Here is a 22,642-nt window from a genome sequence, read left to right as displayed (position 1 = left end):
TGCTATGAAAAAAAGCCTTGCTTGAGAACATTTCTGCAGTAAACTTCCATTTTACTATGAATTGAAACTAAGGTGGCTGGTTGATAGATGCCCCTTTCCCAAGCTTCCCAAAGTGGAAGAAACAAAGGTCTTAATAAAAGTAGTCTGATTTTCCATGGAAATTCTAGAACTGTCAGCAGTGCTGCAAACTAAAAAGAGTTTTGTTAAACTGGGTTTGTTAACAGTGTGAAGATGGCAAATTTCATGAGGTTAAGGAAGTCTGAGCTATTAAAATCAAGGAACAAAATTGATTAAACTTGAAGGATTATAGGCAAGGCCTACAAAATATTAATTTCCAAATAACATTCCCCCTGAACTAATATTGGAACAGAACTTGCTGACCTTCCAGAAGAGACTGAAGACATGATTTTATCATCTGGCTTGGAGTTCTGGTAATGTGAAGCTTGCAAAGTGCTAGAGAGTGCTTTCTTCTGCAAATTATTTTTTTAATTTTTGTAATCATTTTTAGCAATAGCACTTATATATGTCTATATTCCGCTTCATAGTATTTTACAGTAGTTTATAGAGTCAGCATATTGTCCCCAACAATTTGGATCCTCATTTTACTGACCTTAGAAGGATGGAAGGCTGAGTCAACCTTGAGTCAGTCAGGATTGAACTCCAGTCTATGGACAGGGTTTGCCTGCAATACTGCATTCTAACCACTGCAACTCTTTTTATTTTTGTTATGGTTTTGGTTATTTTGTTTTGTTTTTGTCTTTTTAAATTTGTTACACTGCTCAGAAGTGTGTAAGGGACATGGACATCTGAATAAATTTACCAAATAAATATTAATAAAATATTGACGATTGCAAGGTGAGAGACTTCTGAGTCTCATTAAATCAAAGGGGAAGATACTATTGGATTGATCTTCATTTGATAAAGCCTAGCCTATAGCCAAGAGCTCTGAGGGCATTTTCACTGCCTCCCATAGCTGTCTTATTGCCAACCTGGGTTTTACAGAGATTTTTACTTTGATTAGATAATAATGCTTCCGTGATCATTGTGGATATTTTATTGTTTCTTCACAATGCTGATGTAGTTGATGTGAAGAGACCTGATACTTACTAAAATTTATTATTATTTTTTAATCCCATTTATATCCCGCCCTTCTCTGAAGACTCAGGGCAGCTTACAATTTAAAGTACAAATCAATGTGCTTAGCAATAGCCTTCATTCTATGTATATGCCTGCTTATTAGGGCTTTCGCCCCCCCCCCCCAAGCGGCATTATTACATAGTCAGCTTAATTGCCCCCAACAATCTGGGTCCTCATTTTACCTACCTCGGAAGGATGGAAGGCTGAGTCAACCTTGAGCCTGGTGGGATGCGAACCTGCACTAATTGCAGGCAGCTGGTGTTACTTAAGGAGGCATTAGCCCACTGCTCCACCAAGGCTCTCCAAGGGAATGGAGAAATGTTGCATCTAGCACAGTGCCACTGAGATATGAGAAGACTGCACTAGAATCGGCCTTTCACAAGTATATAAAATTATGGCTTACCTCCTACTGAAAGAGGGGACCTGTATCACAACTGCATTGCTTCAAAATGCCCCAGAAGGCTTACATTAAAAAGAAGTTCCTCTACCAAAAACAATTATGGACCAGACCCTGGGGACTATTTGCCATCAATAGCTTGAGGGGGGGAGAGAATGAAGAACATTTTGCCTTCTGAAGTGCCGTATTTGATAAAAAAAATGTTTACTAATTTATTAAGCCTATGAGCAGCTGCATATGAAGGGAAACTCATGGTTTAGGGGACAAAGATGATTTTTTAAAATCAGTGAACCAAACTATTTTTAACTGGAGAAGAGTAAGAAATGGCAGTTGTACATTTTAAATGCGGTCTTTTGAGGAAGTGAGTAGTGATGGCACCTGTCTCACGTGCTATTTATGTTTTAAACTGTTTCTTACACAACAACCACAGTGGATGAACAAGGGGCTCCTGGTGAGCAAGCCTACTTTGTATTCTTCTACTTGACTTGAAATTAAGGCTTCTTTCAGTGATTCTTTCTACCACGGTCTTCCTGAAGGACAAGTCATCTTAATGTTGCAGAGGACTATGTAAATGGTAGGCTCATTACAAAGCTTTGTATTTCTTTTGAAAAATAATTTTATTTGGAACTGATTTTTGTGTCTAAGAATTCTAAGACTATTGTTCTTTTTTATTCATAATGAATGTACTCCGTTTCTTAACACATATTTTCTAAAAAACTAATGAACGTTATTTACAAAAAGGGGCTAACAAGTGGGCTTAATAGCCCTAAAAAGCTTTTGTTACTTTAATTTGCAGCCTTGATTCTGACAAACATAGCCAAAATGATGTCCGAAAGACTAGTTTTTAAGTCTAAAATTGTTCTGGTTTCACAGAAAACTACTTGGAGAGGATTTCTGTTACAGCAGCTTACATATAAAAAGGTTGTTAACCTGAAAAGATTATTCTAAGAAGAATTAGTAGGTAAGAAAAAAGATACTTCACGTTCTTGGTTTTACAACTTTGTAAGGAAAATAAACAGTTTTTTAAAATAGTTTTATAAAGTTTTACAAATAACTCAAAATATAGATTAGATGAATGTAGCCTAATGCTTCCACTCTAGTTGATATGAAATTTCATCTATGTCTGATATCATGTAACCACACAAGATTTTCTGCATCTTTTGATATACTGTATCTTTTTTCTCTCACTTCTAAAGCCATATGTTCTTCATCCCTCTTTCTTATACATTTCAAATCTTTGTGAAGTTTGCCTTAGAACATTTTAACTGATTGATCTGAGGAAAAAAAGAAGTGAAAACATTTATGGAAATTACCATTGTCATCTGCTATTAACTGTAGATGTAGATGTAAAGGGGAATTGTTATTTTTTTTAAAAAAATAGAATATAATCCTATCTATTGTCTCTTCTCTGTTCCTCATTCTATTCAGATGTTACCTGACAAGTTTTTTTGAGGGAAAGAACATTATATAAATGGAGGGACGATATTCAGATTTACAAGTCTTTCAGTTGCACCAAACACGCACAAACAAAAAGATATGCACATGTTAATTTTTCCCCTTTGCTCCAGAAAATTGATTAATAAAGGATGGAGTAGCTGCAGTATTTTTGGATAGAAATCACAAGTGATTTTTCTGGAAAAATCCATTGACTTCACAACACAGTCCCTTAATCCAATTTGAAAAAATACCCTTTTTCTTCAGTTTTTCTTCACTTTTTAATCCTGTGCTTTCTCTGGAAAGGAAAGAAATATGCTATGAGAATGGGCCATGGGCAACTGAAGCTGTCTGTGCTGAATATTATATATTTGTGGAAAAGTATGATACTTCTTTGTTCCTTGTGAATGGGAAAACGGGTGGTCTGTTCTTTTTGGCAGGGATAAGTTTCATTCCCATATTCAGAAATGTGGAAACCACAATGCAAATCTCACTACATTTCAGATCTCAGAGGTATCTAATGCATCAGGTCACTGAAAGGATGAAATAAAAAGGATGGTCTGCTGTTCTCATTAGAAGCAAAGCATGTTATACAGCAATAAATTCTTCAACCCAATCCCAACTTTCCATGTATTCCCTTTTCCTCCATTCTGCTAATAATTACATATATTCTATATATTCAACAATGGAAGCTTTTGCTTACCCAAACTTAATTAATTACAATAAACTTGTAACATATAAGGACTTATTGGATAATGAAGGAAGATTGAAATATAGACAAGACCTGTATCAACAAGGTATTGATTTAGCATGGTGGCCATACTTACAAATTCAAACAAGACATGAAAAAGACTTGAAAACAACAGGATTCTACAATGAACAGACAGAACTCAATCATACATTGTTAAAAACAGATGAAAAGCTGATTTAAAAACTTTACAGATTTCTGCTTAATCTAAAGATGGAGGAAGAACAAGTTAAAGAAAGTGATAATTTGGGCAAAAAATGTTGGTCACACTATAGAACTTGAAGAATGGGAAAAGTTATGGGATAGAAATATTAGATTAACTAAAGCTGTATCATATAAAGAAAATTTGTATAAAATGTTTTATAGATGGCACATGACACCATGGAGATTAGCGAAAATGTTTAAAAATACTTCAAATGTTTGTTGGAAATGCAGCCAAAGACCAGGTACCTATTATCATGTTCTAAAGCTAAAAGGTTTAAGATACATTTATTCTTGTGTACTGGGTTCTTGTGTACTGGGTTCGAGATGAGGCGAGTGAGTTCAGTCAGGAACATTCTTTATTTGCTTGCAGGAACTGAACTAGGAAACAGGGCTACGAATGCAGCTATTTATACCCTGGCCTCTAGGTGGCGGCCAATAGGTTTGAAGCAACTTATTGCCGCCCTAGAGGCAACCAATGGCAGCTCTGGAGACGGGTTGTCTGAGGAGCTGGGAGCCGTTAGCCAGCTCCCTGCTTAAACAACCTTCCAGCATTCAAACCCCACGTGGTACATTCAGTAAAACAAGGCCCAATACATTACATTTATGGTTGGAGAAGATGGTTACAAAACAAATAGAATTTAAACCAGAATTGTTTTTGTTAGGAATGATAGATCCCAATTATGATAAAGAGACTGGGTATTTAATATTACATGTATTAACAGCAGTGAGAATTATGTATGCCCAATATTGGAAAAATAAGAGTTTACCAACTGAAGAAATGCTAATTAAGAAATATTAGGCACTGCAGAAATGGATAGATTAACTTTAGAGATTAAAGAAAAAGAGCATTTAGTCTACTATAGAACCTGGAATAAATTTTATCAATGGCTAAACAAACGAATTAGAGAGAAAGGAATGTGATACTTATTTCTGACCTTATTCTACTAAGAAAAATATTATAGACTGAAAATTTAACATTGTTTACTATAATTTGCTATATCTATTACTGTAATCAATCATTCTTACTACTTCTATTGATATATATCAACCCAGACATTATGCTATTTGATAAACAATGAATGTAATTGGGGAAACCCCAACCCCTCCCCCAAGTTTCCCACTATCCCAACCCTATCCCTTCATTTTTCTCCCCACCCTTATAAAAACCAATAAAATTTACATAAAAAGAAGAAGCAAAGCATGTTATACAGCAATAAATTCTTCAACCCAATCCCAACTTTCCATGTATTCCCTTTTCCTCCATTCTGCTAATAATTACATATATTCTAGGCCAGGGGTGTCAAACTGCTGGCCCACAGGCCAGATGCGCTATGGTGAAACTGTGCCTACCCCATTGCCAGCAATGGAAAAAAAGTTGCGACACATCACGACACGTCACTTGACGTTGCAAGTTTGACACCCCTGTTCTAGGCCTTCAGGAACCAATATACTTACTCTTTTGTTACAGCACATATTTTTCCCATATTTTCTCCCAGTTAACCTGCCATGTTATTCATTAAAAAATGTCTTTAGAAGTGCAACTATTATTAAACTTTCTCTTGAATTTCTTTTATTAATTTAATATTTATATAAAATGTTTTACAATTAAAATGACAAGGTAGATTATATGATTAATCATGCATACAATTCATGATGATAGTATACTGTAATTTTTTAACCTGGTGAAGTAAACATCTAACGAGCAATTGTGACTACTTAAGCACAAGCCAACTATTTTTAATTTTCTCATGATATGTTTTGAAATGGTATTAATAAATAATTCCTAACAGATTTTTATATCAATGACAGATGAATGAAATATAAAAAAGTTAATTACTTAGTATCCTTAGTTTTGCTTAATCATAAGGTATAGGTAAAGGTTCCCCTGCACATGCGTGCTAGTCGTTTCCAACTCTAGGGGCCGGTGTTCATCTCCGTTTCAAAGCCGAAGAGCCAGCGCTTGTCCGAGGACGTCTCCGTGGTCATGTGGCTGGCATGACTAGACACCAAAGGCGCACGGAACGCTGTTACCTTTATGCTTAATCATAAAGTTATATATTTAACCAATTTTCTTATGTATTCAGGAGAATATCACATTTTCTGTTACTCATCTAATAGAGAAATTAAAAAAAACACCTAGGATACTATGATGTATATTAGACACCTATGGATTTATACAGCAGATGATTCAATAAATATTTCAAAAGACATCATGGCTGTGTTTATCCAGAAAGCCTTGTTTATTTAAAGCACCGTTTATTTAAAGCTGCCTCTTTGTGATTGTAAGCAGAGACTGTTTAGCAGAGAACAGGGATACATTTGCTTGGCCTGAGTTTCATTGCAAATTTGACAACTTTGCCTATTCCAACGTATGCATGGATCAGAAACTGTTCATGTGACAAAATTTGTACCGTATTTTCTGGAAATTGCATAATAGTTCATCAATTTATAGAATACAATAGTATGAAGAAATGGAAATATAAAAATGTTAGGAAAAAAGACATATATTTGGGGAATAGTGCACCCAAAAATATGCAGAAAAGAACACCATTCTTGTTCAACATATTACTTTACTTTGCACCAACAGTTTCATCTCACTTACCGTACTCTATTCTCCCTTCAATTTAGCAGGTAATATTTCACTGCAAACAGTTATTCATGTTCTTAGACCATGAAGAGAGGGCAGAAATATTTCTTGTTCCTTGACCATCAGGGTAAGCATCTATCTTTCAGCACAATTAGTTGCCTAATTGAGCAGTTGTATTTCATAACATACATTTTGTAATGCCATTAGTAATTTTTGCAGCAGAAACCTTTGGCATGCAGCAATTTGGAAAGTGGGCTGGAAATTATACTGGTAAAAGTATAAGATCAAGATTTTTAGGTTAGTTATTGGTCTCATTTTAATTCATAAAGGTTTCATTTTAAAATAAAATTTCACAAAAATGTAATTAAAGTTGCTTAACTATAATGTAAATCGTCTAAGTGGTTGCTTCATTTAAGATGGGGTTATAAAGGGAAAAATTCACAATTTGGTGTCTGTAGAATATTGCCAAAATAAATAAGCTCACAATTTTTAACAGGGTCCCTCCATCTCTTTGACACCAGATGGTCCAGTAATAAAACACAATCCATTACTAGAAGCCATTTTTGATGGGATGCATACAAGTTCACAGGGTTCCTGTTAGAACTGTGGAAATTCTTCCCAAAAGTGCCTTGGAACATCTGTCAAAACACATATGCATGCAGAGAGCTAGGATCAGTTTCCAAAGCAACTTTTAGTACAGCTAGTTCTCGACTTACAACCATTTATTTAGTGGCCATTCAAAATTAAAATGGCACTGAAAAAGTAACCTATGGCTAATCCTACAAGTTACTGCATGACATATAATCAAAATTCAGATGCTTGGCAACTGGCAGGTATTATGACAGTAGCAGCATCCCGGATCATGCAATCAACCTTCTCAGTTGGTTTTTGACAATCAAAGTCAATAGAGGAAGCTAGATTCATTTAGTGACTGTTGTTTCATTTAATAACACCAGTGATTTGCTTAACAACCATGGCAAAACAGATTGTGAAATTAGGCACCACTCACATAACAGCCGTCTTGCTTAGCAATGGAAATTCTAGTCCCAATTGTGATCGTAGATCAAGGACTACCTGTAAAACAAAATGAAACAAAACAACCACCCCTTTAGAAGTTAGCGCACAACCATAATTCTTTCAAAAAAATGACTGACCCAGTGTCAACTATTGCTAGTCCTAGCTTTTCTTCCAAAAATAAAATCTAGCTCAGCAAATATTGTTTTCATCTTGGAAATTTTCTATCAGATCTCTTTCTAGGCTCCCTGTGATCTAGATATTAGAACTTCTAAATTTCCACCGTTAACCAGAGAGATATGCTAAGAGTGCCTCTGAATGTAGACAGAATGTCTTTTGCTTTCCACCAGGTAAGTGTAAACCTTACCTTTTCTCTGCCACCTCCCTTTGTCTCTTTCTTTTTCTCTGTCATACACAAATGCATACGCATGGAGGCCAAGATCAGTAAAAAGAAGCCTATAGGACATCTACACACATATTTTAGCACCTCTTTAAAAAAAAGAATAAAATAATATATAATGTTTATCAAAGGAACCAGGCACAAAGGCACTCCAGCATTCTAAATGCTCAGGTCTTCCATATGACTGAACCCTGGCAAATACAGTTTTTACACTACCTTTCTTATTAATCAGTTCTGCTACCCTTTTGAAGCCCAGATTGATTGTTCACTAAATCCCTCTTTCCTTATTGGTTCTTCTTGGGTAAACTCCATCTTCAGCAAATAAGGGACTCCTGTACACTTAAAACAATCTACTTTACAATGCTATATCAGATTATAAAAGAATGCTTGGAAAGAAAATAAAAGTCCTTATATTGATTATACAGAGGGACATCCTTACTGTGCTCCACTTGGTTAACACCAGGAAAAAGAGTAATTAAAGATGTTGAAAACCAATGTTCTCTTACCCAGTCCTAAATATTGGGTGCTAAGAAGACTGCATTTGGATAGAACAATAAAAACTGTTTCTATCCTGCCCTCCAAATACAATGAACTACATATAATACATTTATTCTTAACAAAAATTGCCTTGGAAATTTTAGTCTAATATGCTGTCTGAATCTCACAAATAGAATTACTTATCTGTCTGCAAATAGTAATGGACACAATAGGCTTGGGCTCTTATAAATTCAGTCCAAGTATCACAGTAATCTAGAAAGATTTACCTTGACATTACCAACAGATGCTATACATAGAGGCACCCAAGAGAATCCCAAGACTTACTCAGGTTTCCAGCACATGTCTTAGGCAGGAATCCATAAGACCATTCTCGGTAATACTGTACAAACAACCTTCCTGAGTCCCAGCTGCTCACTAGCCTTTGACTCTATGGAAGACCATGTCCCTTCATAAGCTGTATGTCACTTCATCAAGTGACTCCTAAGTAGCCCCACCAAGTCTGCTCCTTAATGTAGCCAAGCCTTCTATACACCACTGTTGTGTTTTCTTCCTCTTCAGCTTCTGGTGTTTTTCAGCTGCTGAAAGGGAAAGAGAGAAGATTGATCTGGACCAATATCTTCTACACCCAGGGCCAGGAGAAGGATTAGATTCTGACTTGATATCAATGCCAGATATAATAAAGTCTCTCTCTTTTTGGTATTGTGTTGCTTTTAGGGAAGGTTTCACCTGCTCCTGTTCCTCAATTATGAAAGATCTGTAGAACAAACATCAAATACATGCTACACTCACTGGTTGTCCATCCTTGATCAAAGCAATATTCTTTTCCCCATCCCAGGCTGCAGAAAACTGGATTAAAAACATGGAGAGAATGTCAGTTCTCTTCACTGTGCACAAATTTTAGATGAAGATCTTCTAAAGCAATGTTTCATACAAAATGGTATTTGCTCTAGATATCTGATAGCGATAAAGGAATTCAAATAATATCATGCCAATAATTTCTTCAACATAGTTGAATCACCCAAAAAATCCCTATTGGCTCATTTGCTGACCTAACTGCAAATTTGGGCATACTGCTTGATAGTAATCAAAAGCCCTATATTTTCTGATTTAAAAAAAAAATTCTTAAAAAATATTTATATTTCACATTTCTTCCTCAGGGCCAGTATATCTCTGGGGGAAAGAAGGAAAGGAAAAGGGAAAGAGACAGGGAAAGGAAAGAAAAGGGGAAAGGGGAAAGGAAAGAAGGAGAGGAGAGGAGGAGAGGAGAGGAAAGGGGCAGATAAATTTGTGTTGCTTACTAGAGAATAGAGGGAGGGAGGGAGGGAGGGAGGGAAGGAAGGAAGGAAGGAAGGAAGGAAGGAAGGAAGGAAGGAAGGAAGGAAGGAAGGAAGGAAGGAAGGAAGGAAGGAAGGAAGGAACAAGCTTTGGATAACCCTGATGAACTTAGAAAGCCACAGGCAGAGATTTGTGGAATAGGGTAACAAACAGTGCAGTCTGGGGATCCAGTGGTAAAAAGGAAGACAGAGATTTCTGGGGTGTATTTGTGGTGTAATAAGGGCAAGGGAAGAAAAGCCTGAGGAAGGAGAACTCCAGAACATACATTCCTGATAGAGCTTAAAGCACCTCTTCTCAATGTAAAATTATTTAAGAATGTTCATTGTTCAATTATTTAAGTGAATTCTTTTATATTTGCTTTTCTTTCTTTTCTCTCTAGACTATTCATCTCTGGCTCGCAAGCCGACTGATTTTCTTTGTTGTATCACTGGCTTTGAAAGAGATTATAGTAATGCCATTTTATAAAACTTTGCCTTGTGATGTGAATTATGTAAATGATACTTCCAAAATGTATATGCAAGTTGACTGTAGTGACCGTAAACTCATAGAGTTTCCAAAAGACATTCCTACCAATGTTACCAATCTGACACTTGCTGTTAATCACATTCCAAACATTTGCAAAAGCCACTTTAAGGACTTGAAAAAGCTTCTAGAAATTGATTTCAAATGCAACTGTGTGCCAGTCAGGTTGGGACCTAAAGATCACGTTTGCACCCAGGCTCTGAAAATCCAAGCTGATGCTTTCTCCAAACTCTCCAGCTTAAAATCACTCTATTTAGATGGCAACCAGCTCTCAGCAATCCCTCAACATCTCCCACCTAACCTACGTCTTCTGAGTCTTGAAGCTAATTCCATTTTTTCTATCAAGAAAGAAAATTTGTCAGGACTTCAAAACCTAGAAGTACTCTATCTAGGGCAGAATTGTTATTACCGCAACCCCTGCAATATATCTTTTGAAATTAATGACGCAGCCTTTCAGCCTCTCACAAGTTTAAAAGTGTTGTCTTTGAAAGCCAACAACTTATCAAGGGTCCCACAAAACCTACCATCAAACTTAAAAGAACTCTATCTTTATAATAATGCAATTCAAACTATCACTGAGCATGATCTGTCCTCTCTGAAAAATTTGGAAGTACTTGATTTAAGTGGAAACTGCCCTCGTTGTCACAATGCACGATATCATTGTGTTGAATGCCGAGGACAGGCAAGCATTTTTATCAATCCCAGAGCCTTTGACTCATTAAAGCATTTAAAGGTACTGAAGCTGCACAGCACCTCCCTTCAACGAGTGGACCATCATTGGTTTATAAATACTTGGAACCTTCAAGTACTTGATCTTTCACAAAATTATTTGGCTAAAGAAATTCAGCAAGCCCATTTTCTAAAGTTTCTTCCTAATCTTGTGGAACTTGACTTATCTTTCAATTATGAACTGGGATCATACCCATTACATTTTATGTTCCCCAAAACATTTTCCACCCTGTCCAATCTTCAGTCCTTAAGAATAAGAGGATTTATTTTCAAGGATCTAAATCAACAGACTATACAGAATTTAATTCCTCTTAAAAAACTTAATGTCTTGGATTTTGGAACTAATTTTATCAGGAATGTTGACATTGCTATGTTTAAAGAATTCCAGAATCTTAGAACAATAATTCTTTCTTTTAATAAAATATCTCTTTTTTCATATGAGCCAAATAGCAGGCTTTACTCTGTTCTCAATTCATCAGATGATCAATATAATGGCAATGTATTGATAGATACACAGTATTTCAGATATGATGAATATGGACAAAGTTGCAGATCTAAAGATACAGAGGATACTCATTTTTTGCCTTTTATCAATGAGATTGCATGCAGCAACTATGGAAAAACACTTGATTTAAGCAGAAACAATATTTTTTTTATCAATTCTTCTGATTTCCAGCAACTTTCAGACCTTAAATGCCTTAACATCTCCAATAATGCTATGAGCCAAGCTTTGAAGGGAACTGAATTTGCTCATCTGTCCAGTTTGAAATGTTTGGATTTATCTAATAATCGGATTGATTTGCTACATGTGAATGCTTTTCAACAGCTGAAAGAACTGGAAGTTCTAAACCTTAGTGATAATAGCTATTATTTTAAAGCAGAAGGTGTCACACATATGTTGGGCTTTACCAAATTCCTGGTTAATCTGAAAATACTGATTATGAATGGCAATGAGATTTCTGTATCCACTGATAAAGGGATGGCAAGTGATTCCATCAAAACATTAGAATTTAGACGGAATCGCTTAGATATTTTATGGAAGGATGGAACTAATGAATACTTGGCATTTTTCAAGAATTTGACAGCCCTGGAAAGTCTTGACATTTCTGAGAACTTTCTGACTTTGTTACCTCTTGATGTATTCTACAATCTTCCTCCAAAACTGAAAGTGTTAAAGCTGGCTAGTAATCTATTGAAGACTTTTAACTGGAGGTGTCTTCCAGCACTAAAGAATTTGGAAGTCTTAGATCTTAGCAACAATCAGCTGACTACAGTCCCCCATGAACTGTCCAACTGTACTAAGACTCTTCAGACATTCATAGTGCAAAACAACAAGATCAGAAAGCTGACAGATAATTTTCTCAAAGATGCTTTCTTCCTGAGGCATTTAGATCTTAGTTTTAATAAGATCAAAACAATCAGGAACTCTAGCTTCCCCAGAAATGTTATTAGCAGACTAACAACATTACTCTTAAATGATAATTCTTTCAGATGTAATTGTGATATTGTGTGGCTTGTCCACTGGATCAATGAGACAAAAGTAAAAATCCCTTTCCTAGCAACACATGTGACTTGTGCAGGGCCAAGTGTATGGAAAGGTAAAAGTTTGATTTTATTAGATTTCCATACGTGTGAATCAGACTTCTCTCAGATCCTCTATTTATTGTCAGCTTCATTCATCTTATTTCTCATAATAGTTCCAGTTATAAGCCACCTATATTTTTGGGATGTCTGGTATATTTATCATTTCTGCACTGCCAAATTAAAGGGATATAAACGTCTCTTTTCATCTGAAGTTAAATATGATGCTTTTGTGGCTTACGATAATAAAGATGCAGCTGTAACAGAATGGATCCTGAAAGAACTAATTGAGAAACTGGAAGATCAGAAAGAAAAAAAATTCAATATATGTTTAGAAGAAAGAGACTGGCTACCTGGTCACCCATTTATAGAAAACCTTAACGACAGCATACAAATGAGTAGAAAAACAATATTTGTGCTGACAAACAGCTATATTTCAAGTGGCAACTTCAAAACAGCCTTTTATATGGCACATCAGCGTCTTCTGGATGAAAAAGTAGATGTAATTATCCTGATAATTCTTGAGAAGCTTGTGCAAATGTCAAAGTGTCTTCGTCTCCGGAAGACCTTGTGTAGTAGATCTTGTCTTGAATGGCCAACTAATCCTCAGTCTCAGGCTTATTTCTGGCATTGTCTTAGAAACTCCCTAGCAGCAAATAATGAGTTCAGGTATAACAAGCTTTTCAAAGAAATGGTATAATGTTCAGTTGCATTCTCAGAAAATGTTTTGGAAATCATAGCAGATGCATGGGATGAGGCTGAATCTCAAACTCTACATTGAGGTGGTTTTAAAGCATTGGTAGAACCAAACAAGAGCACCTCGTCAAACATAACATGCTCCTTCTGAAGCAGGGAAATTTTTGGTTATCTGAGGAAAGGTGCCCAGGATAGCTCAATTTTCCATTTCACAATTATTGAGATGTAGGAAACTTATGAATTCCCCCAATCTAAGCAGGAAAAGTGAAACAGAAGAAACACTCCAATTACAAATTTTCACAGCAAGAATTTATGAGTTTTCCTATGTAAGCATATTTTCTTTCCAATATTTGATACAATATAGAAAGAAAAAGAAAAATCAATACAATCTTTAGCATGAACTACAATTATATTTGAAAAACAGATATTTTAAACTAGCTGGCTACTTATTTATATGATGAGGGGAAAAAGCTTTAAATTGCCTAATGATACAATAATAATATGGGAATTGTAACATAATAGGGATATGGAGATCAGTTAACTCCAATCTAGTTTCTATTTGTACTATTAGGGCAATATCCTATTTCAGAAGTCAAACATGTAGCTCAACACTGCTGCGTGTGTCACAAGTCAAATTAAAATGCAATTAGAAATAGTTAATAAAATAAAATAAAATGCAATAAAGCACAAGCTGCATTTTGAAATTAAATAATAATATAGTTAACAATTACCATGAAAGTCTCAGCTCACGACTCAAAAGGAGTTCTGCACAGATTCACTGCCTTGGCTAGTTGCAACAACTAAGATTACTTGGTGCTGCAATGGTGTGAACTGAGAAGGACCATCAACTTGATAGGAGTTTATCTTCAGTTTGTGCTGCAAAGAACCTTGCTGATGCAATTAAACTGAGGTACCAAACTTGTGCCTTTTCCCCAGGTCAGCAGGCAGGCAGCCTTGCACTGGTTGCCCTTCTATTGTAGACCTCAGGCTTCCAGACCATGAGTTCTAGTCCAGCCTTAGGTCAGCTGGATAGCCTTGGGGCCAGTCACTTTCGCAGCCCAAGGTAGAAGGCAATGGCAAACCACTTCTGAAAAACCTTGCAAAGAAAACTGTAGTAACTTGTCCAGTCAGAGAATTGGACATGACTGAATGGAAAGAAAAAGGATGGAATGAATTCAGAAATAGAAAGAAGGGGGGAAATGAAAGAAAATTGGTGATCTAAATGCTTTTTGTATAATGCTTTTTCTTTTTTTAAAAAAATCTTTCATTACAGTGTCAAATTCCAAAAATGAAGGAATATAAACACTTACCAAATATTATCAGTGACTAATGGGTTTATACTGTAATCTGAAAGCATCTATGTGTGTAATGGTTTGGTGTAATGGTTAAGGCATCAATTAGAAACCAAGAGACCTTTACTTCTAGTCCTGCCTTGGGCACAAAGCCAAATGGCTGATCTAGGGCCAGTCACTTCACTTGTCCCTAGGAGGAACTAGAATCTCCAAGTTGATCAGTCAGAATCAATCAGAATAGAGTTGGTAGGGACCTTGGGGGTCTTCTAGTCCAACCCCCTGCTCAAGCAAGAGACCCTGGATGCAGTATTCCAGGTGTGGCTTTACTAAGACTTTATAAAATGGTACTAATACTTCATGTGATTTTGATTCAATGTGTCAAGAATGAAACTTTGGCAACTACATGCCTCTGCATTTCATCTTGCCTTTAGATTAAGGGAGGGGGAGATGTTACTTTCAAGTGGGTTAAATGGAGAAACAAAACCTCTTTGATTCAGCTGAAGACAGAGCCTGAAGCCTTGTCAAGGATACCAGAACAGGTGTGGATTTGAAGCTGACGGTTCCCAAAACAAAGTGAACTTGTTAATATGAATTAATGTTGGGAATTTGGCTGGGGGAATTATTATTTAAGCATATGAATTGGTGTTGTAGCCTCAGAGTTAGTTTTGCTTTGACAAAACCATGCAGTGTATTCAATAAACAGTAAGATTTTTTGGAAACAGAATGAACCTGGACTTATATTTGGATTCTCAAGCTGGATGTTGACATTAAATTAACTCTCTCTTGCAGCTTACTGGGTTTTCTTCCTAGGAGTACTGAGACCTGAAATGGATAACAGAACAGATGGAGGGGGACAACAGGGGGGGAGTTTCCCTCCTGTGGTTGTTGGTTTTAACCCAGATGGGAGAGGCAGGTTTGTTGATTGGGGCTTGTCTGAAGCAGAAAGCTGGATTGATAGAGCCACCAAATACTGCTGAAAGGAAAGGAATCAGGCAACACCACTGGGTGCTGATCTACCACCCGGATATGTACTGGTGCAGGAGGATCAACAGCCTCCTCCTTTAAAGTCATGTTTGAGGCTGACTGGAGAAGTTGGCTTACTTTCTGACCTAGGTGTGGAATTGTTTAGAAAGATATGGAGCAGACACCCTGATGATGGATGATGCATGAATGCTACTTCTGCGAACCTGGAAGGGGATGCAGTGTAGTGGTTGATGTCCTTATATGATGAGGTAGACCCTGAGCTCCATGATGTGGATGCCTTCATGCAAGAGCTACAGAATCAGTTTGAAGATCCCACTGAGGCAGATGTGAGAATCAGGATGATCAAGCAAGGGAAGCAACTGGTTGCTGAATACATTAGAGAATTCCGTAGCCTGGTGGCTCATGTAAGAGGATGGCCTGAACATATGTTGGTATACCAATTTCAAGATGGACTAAGCAGGAACTGTATTACACCTACCTACCCAGAGGAGTGCCCAGTCTCCTCAGGAATTGGTACCAGTTGGCTACCAATGTGGAATTAGATTTGGTAGATTACCGACATCACACCAGTCAAGACAACTAACTTCACTGTGCATCTGAGAGGTGCCCAGCTGGCCAGGGGAGCAAGGGAAATGTTCCAGAGACCAGAAGAGAGAGAACCCTCCTCAGTAGGGGAGCTTTGGTTGTGGAAAAGAGGGGCTCCGACCTGCAGATTGCCCTGCGACACACCCAATGTCAACATGTCAAGCTCCAAGCAAGACTAAGACAAAGAAGTTGGTGCCAAAGTCCAAAGAACAAACAAAAGTCCCACAACAGGTCATAGAGGTCTCTTCCCCATCCAGCATACAGATAGTTCCAGAGGCTAAGTTTCATATACTGAATATGTATGCTATGACATCTAAAGAAATGGAAGAACTTAGAGGGTTTTTAGATAAAAAACTGACTCGGGTTCATTCAACCTACAAAAAGGTTGACTCAGCCTTCCATCCTTCTGAGGTAGGTAAAATGAGGACCCAGATTGTTGGGGGCAATAAGCTGACTTTGTAAAAATGCCGCTGGGGGGGGCAAAAGCCCTAATAAGCAGGCATATACATAGAATGAAGGCTATCGCTAAGCACATTGATTTGTGCTTCTTAGTTTGTAAGCCGCCCTGAGTCTTCGGAGAAGGGCGGGATATAAATGGGATTAAAAAAATTGAAAATGGCTGCCCCTATATTATTTAGAGGGGAAAAAAGGATGGGGGCCTTAGAATGTGTGTGGATTATAAAAGTATCAATGCTATATCAATGGAAAAAATGTACCCCTCCTCCTTATGAAAGAGGAGGATACCTGTCAAAGTGGAAAATGTTTACAAAATTGGACCTGAAAGAAGCTATTATAGAGTAAGGATTAAAGAAGGGGATGAGTGGAAAACTGCATTTAATTGCCCTTTATGGTGTCATCAATTCAGAGTGATGCCATTTGAGCTACAAGGGGCACCTGCAGTATTCATGCAGTTGATAAATGAGGTGTTACATGAATAATTTGTATAAGGGGTTGTTGGTGTATTTAGATGATATTTGAATTTACACGGTAATGTAATTCCACATGGCTCTTTAACGACAAAAAGTAATTAAAAAATGAAGCAGCCAACTTCATTATTCCATAATAAGAGAGGTGACACCAGCTTAATGGCTACAAGTAACAAAACTGGTCTCATCACTGGATGATTAATTAGGGATTTTTAAATGCTGAAGTTTATCTCTCAAAGTTTAAAAACCTGCAGGTATCACATTTTTAAATAAGAGATGATCATTCATACAGTATACTAGTCTATAGGTGGCAGCAAATGATTGTTGAAACTGGATCTCATTTAAATTTCAATAAAGCATTGTGAATATATTTGGTCTTTCATTTTCTAAATTTAGTGTCTACGTGCTTTTAATCAAGGCCAGAATATCAAAATCTATTTGGAAATGAGAAGAAATTGGCATGCCAAAATCTGAGGTGGTAAGATTTTACATTAGCTGCTAATAGCTTGGTTATGTAGTTATTTATATATGGCCACCTGTCTTAAGTAACTAACACTGAACCATTAACAAAAATACAAGAAGAAATAATATAATGAAAATCCCTGTAAACAAAAGAAAAGAAAAGAAAAGAAAAGAAAAACAGGGTACAACAACTAACTCACATCACAAAAACACACATTAGGCTCCGCTAGCATTTTAGCCCTAACACCTGGGGGGGGGACCAGATTTTTTTTGGCCTAACAGAAGACCAAAATTTCAGAAAGCAAGCTATGCCATGGGACAAGCCCCACAACACATAAGGCACAATTCCTGGATCCAACTAGAATATGCTGTTTCAAACGGGCTCAGGACATTCTAAGAGCAGAAGAGACAGAAATTGCTGGAAACAGTGACCACACAGGTAATCTGGTCCTGGGCCATGCAGAGTTTTAAAAATGATGATCATCAACTGTAATTGCATCTGAAAACATACTAGAAGCCAATGCAACAGAGACAATGCTTTTCTCACATGGGCAGACTTGGGGTGTCCACCCCTTGCCTTTTGGACCAGCGGAAGCTTCTGAATTTCCAAGGACAACGCCACAGAGCACATTGCAGTATTGGAAAGTATTTATATACATTGGTTATTTATACTGAATTTCCCTTTAAAATGTAATGAGTTCTATTACACTCAAGGAGGAGACACTTATTTAGTCTACACATGGAGTCAGGCCCCCATGTGTGGCTTCTAGAAATGCATGACCATGTGGTTTCTGTATTTGCAGCAAAAACAGGAAAGGAGGTTTTGGGGCTTCAGCTTTCCAAATACTGTTTTTAGTAGAGCAAACCTATATGTTACCATGGGAAAAAGCAGTTGACTATTTCCATGCCCTTTTGCAGTATAAAAACCATGAATAAATATGAAGACTAGTAGACATAACCTATTTTGTGCTTATTATTTAACGTATGATGAGAGCATGACAAATAAATATATATACACAGTCCATGTAATTATACAGTTGCAAGAAAAAGTATGTGAACCCTTTGGGATTATGTGGTTTTTTGCATGAATTGGCCATAAAATGCGCTCTAAACGTCATGTAAGTCACAACAATAGAAAAACACAGTCTGCTTAAAATAATACTACACAAACATTAGCTGTTGTCATGTTTTAATTGAAGATAAAATGGAAACATTCACAGTGCAGGATGGAAAAAGTATGTGAACCTTTGGACTTAATAACTGGTTGACCCTCCTTTGGCAGCAATAACCTCAACCAAACGTTTCCTGTAGTTGCAGATCAGACCTGCACAACGATCTGGAGTAATTTTGGACCACTCCTCTGCACAAAACTGTTTCAGTGTAGCAATATTCTTGGGATGTCTGGTGTGAATCGCTCTCTTAAGGTCATGCCACAGCATTTCAATCGGGTTGAGGTCAGGACTCTGACTGGGCCACTCCAGAACGTGTATTCTGTTCTGTTGAAGCCATTGTTTTGTTGAATTACTTGTATGCTTTGGGTCATTGTCCTGTTGCATCACCCATCCTCTGCGGAGCTCCAGTGGCGGACAGATGGTCGTACATTTTCCTGCAAAATGTCCTGATAAACTCTGGAATTCATTTTCCCATCAATGACAACAATCTGTCCAGGCCCTGAGGCAGCAAAGCAGCCCCAAACCATGATGCTCCCTCCGCCATGTTTTACTTTGGGGATGAGGTTTTGATGTTGCTGTGCTGTGCCATTTTTTCTCCACACATAGTGTTGTGTGTTTTTCCCAGACAACTCAATTTTGGTTTCATCTGTCCATGTTTGAAGTTTGCAAAAGAGCACCTGGATGTTCCACAGCATTACTGGCAAAATATACTGTGGACAGATGAAACCAAAATTGAGTTGTCTGGGAAAAACACACAACACTATGTGTGGAGAAAAAATGGCACAGCACAGCAACATCAAAACCTCATCCCCAAAGTAAAACATGGCGGAGGGAGCATCATGGTTTGGGGCTGCTTTGCTGCCTCAGGGCCTGGACAGATTATTGTCATTGATGGGAAAATGAATTCCAGAGTTTATCAGGACATTTTGCAGGAAAACGTACGACCATCTGTCCGCCACTGGAGCTCCGCAGAGGATGGGTGATGCAACAGGACAATGACCCAAAGCATACAAGTAATTCAACAAAACAATGGCTTCAACAGAACAGAATACACGTTCTGGAGTGGCCCAGTCAGAGTCCTGACCTCAACCCGATTGAAATGCTGTGACATGACCTTAAGAGAGCGATTCACACCAGACATCCCAAGAATATTGCTACACTGAAACAGTTTTGTGCAGAGGAGTGGTCCAAAATTACTCCAGATCGTTGTGCAGGTCTGATCTGCAACTACAGGAAACGTTTGGTTGAGGTTATTGCTGCCAAAGGAGGGTCAACCAGTTATTAAGTCCAAAGGTTCACATACCTTTTCCATCCTGCACTGTGAATGTTTCCATTTTATCTTCAATTAAAATATGACAACAGCTAATGTTTGTGTAGTATTATTTTAAGCAGACTGTGTTTTTCTATTGTTGTGACTTACATGACGTTTAGAGCGCATTTTATGGCCAATTCATGCAAAACACCACATAATCCCAAAGGGTTCACATACTTTTTCTTGCAACTGTACATAAAACTTCTATAGGGATTTGACAGTGACCTCATAACTGGATGTCCAATTCAGCTACCCAGCCTCTGGCATTACTTCATGCAGATCTTCTAGAGCAGGGGTCCCCAACCCCCAGTCTGTGGACCGGCACTGGTCCACAGCATGCCAGCAAGTGAACTGCACAAACAAGCAAAGCTCCATCCAGGCAGTATTCAAAATCACAACCACTCCGGTCCGTGGAAAAATCTTTCTCCGTGGCAGGTTGGGGACCTCTATTCTAGGGAACCAGAGAACACACATTGTGGGCAATCTTTCACAATATGTTTAATAGTTTGAATATGTTGGAATACATGTTAGAATGTATTTTGTATTGAAATAACTACAGACTTATTCAGCCAGTACATGGCAGTGTTTAGTTTGCATCTATGGTTATAATATATGGTTCCTTTATGTTCTGAGGAGAGTTTCCTGTGACTGTACATTGTAAACATTATTTGGCTCTGTAACCATCCTCTGCTACCAATCTGTATGGCTATATAACAATATTCTGGTACCATTTCTATATAATAAAACAGAATTTCTAACAGAACATCAACACAACAAACAACTGCCTGGCTTAGCAATGGAAATCTTGGGCTCAGTTGAGGATTACCTATATATTATTTTACTCTATTAGACCACTGACCTTCTGATACAATGTCATTTGTAATGGCTTGCCAAGCAGAAAAAGATTTTTCCTTTCTTACACGGAGAACTCAGAGCATTTTGTAAGCACAATTATAATAGTTTTTTAAAGGTCATTTAGTAACAGTATGCTTTGTCCAAATATTCATAGAGCTTCTGAAATGGGCTTTATATTACTCATCCACCTTGCCTAAATGTGGGAACATCTATCCCTTCCACTATCTATAAACCAAAGTCATTAGAAAGGTGACCTACAATCAGCTCAGCAGAGACTAAGATCCAGGAAAAGCTTCATTTGGTTGACAGAAGACTCTCAGAATTAGAATCGAACAATGCTGGAAGGGACCTTGGAGGTCTTAGTCCAGGTCCCTGCTTAAGCAGAAGATTCTATACTATTTCAAAGAAGTGGCTGTCCAATCTCTTCTTAAAAACCTCCAGAGATGAAGCATACACAATATCTAAAGGCAGCTGTCCCACTGGTTAATTGTCCTCACTGTTAGGAAGTTTCTCCTGAATTCTCAGCAATTCCCGGGGGGAGCAAGGATTTCTTTCCTTACCTGCCCCACTTGTTCCGAGGCCTCTTTCAACCGAGCCACATTGCACTCGCCAATTGCCTGACCACCCATTTCACCACCTTTTCTCCCCAAGCCCCCGGTGCTCCACCTGCTGCTTTGATTGGCCTGGTGGGCCCACCTCAGTGCCCTTCCAACATGGTCACCCCAGGGCTGCCGGGTCTGGCTTGGCATTGGAAGGGAATTTGTCCCATCAGCCCACTTCACCACCCTCCTTCCCTGAGCTTCTGGCGCTCCACCAGCTGCTTTGGTCGGCCTGGTTGCCGCCAGCATGCTCTCGCCGCCATGTTGCTTCTCCATCCCATCCATAGGCCCCGCCCAACCCCTGTGCACTTGCGGCCTACTGGTACCAGCAAAAAGTAAGCCCTTCCTGAAAGTAAATCCTAGTGCTTACTTCAGAGCCCAAAAGAAAGTAAGACCCAGAAACACAGTAGATGTAGTACCATTAAGGACTACTCATTGAGTATAGCTTGTCAGCCAGTCTCAAATCCATCTGGTGGTGATGCTGTCTGTCCCACTTTGTTGTAGCTTACCAAGAAGTAGGTTGTGGTCTACTTTATCAAATGCCTTGTTGAAGTCTAAGTATACTATGTCCGCAGCATTTCACTGATCTACTAATTTAGTCACTTTGTCTAAGAATGAAATAAGATTGGTTTGGCATGATCTGTTTTTAACAAACCTGTGCTGGCTACTAGTTATAACATTAGTTGTTTCTAGATGTTCAAAGATCTGTTTTTTTATTATTTTTTCCAGTATCTTCCCAGGTATTAATGTTAGACTGATTGGCCTGTAGTTTCCTGGGTCTGGGTGGATTTTTTTTTTCAGTTTTTGAAGATGGAAACCACATCAGCTTCTTTCCAATCCTCTGGTAGTTCCTGCCAGCTAATTCTGAACTCTGTGGTGTAATCCATCAGGTCCCAGTGATTTATATTCATCAAGATATGATATCACCATTATTGTTTGTTTTAACATTAGATATTTTATTAATTAAAATTCGAGAGTCCTGTATGATAAAGGGAATTAAAATAAAACAGAATGATTATAGATTGAGAGCTTTTGCTGATGACTTGGTTGTGACAGTATCTCAACCGTTACAGTCGATGGAAATTATAACTCAGTATGGTAAGGTTTCTGGGTTCAAGGTGAATAGTAATAAGGCTAAGATATTATCTAAGAACTTATCTATGAGTGAAAGGG

The 22,642-nt window shown here is 37.8% G+C and overlaps 1 protein-coding gene across 4 annotated transcripts; it reads left to right on the top strand.

Moving 5' to 3' along the window:
* The first annotated feature begins 1,815 nt into the window (after window positions 1-1,815).
* LOC310639587 (toll-like receptor 7) lies at window positions 1,816-15,298 on the top strand. 4 transcript variants are annotated; one of them, XR_014492350.1, is made up of 5 exons: window positions 1,816-2,108; window positions 2,408-2,495; window positions 6,549-6,634; window positions 7,753-7,871; window positions 8,978-9,052. XR_014492350.1 is itself a non-coding variant. In XM_083361345.1 (5 exons), exons 4-5 carry the CDS (start codon window positions 7,821-7,823, stop codon window positions 13,284-13,286), a joined length of 3,204 nt encoding a protein of 1,067 aa, XP_083217471.1. In that variant the 5' UTR covers window positions 1,816-2,108; window positions 2,408-2,495; window positions 6,549-6,634; window positions 7,753-7,820; the 3' UTR covers window positions 13,287-15,298. The 4 variants fall into 4 exon arrangements, 3 of the variants coding, with proteins under 3 accessions (XP_083217471.1, XP_083217473.1, XP_083217472.1); XM_083361345.1 differs by lacking the exon at window positions 8,978-9,052 and adding an exon at window positions 10,134-15,298; XM_083361347.1 differs by lacking the exons at window positions 2,408-2,495; window positions 8,978-9,052 and adding an exon at window positions 10,134-15,298.
* The last annotated feature ends 7,344 nt before the right edge of the window (window positions 15,299-22,642 follow it).

The sequence above is a fragment of the Vipera ursinii genome (assembly GCF_947247035.1).
Source record: "Vipera ursinii genome assembly, chromosome: 4".
In the NCBI taxonomy this organism is placed as follows: Eukaryota; Metazoa; Chordata; class Lepidosauria; order Squamata; family Viperidae; genus Vipera; species Vipera ursinii.
Note: the sequence above shows the minus strand (reverse complement) of the source record. Positions and strands in the feature narration are given on the sequence as shown.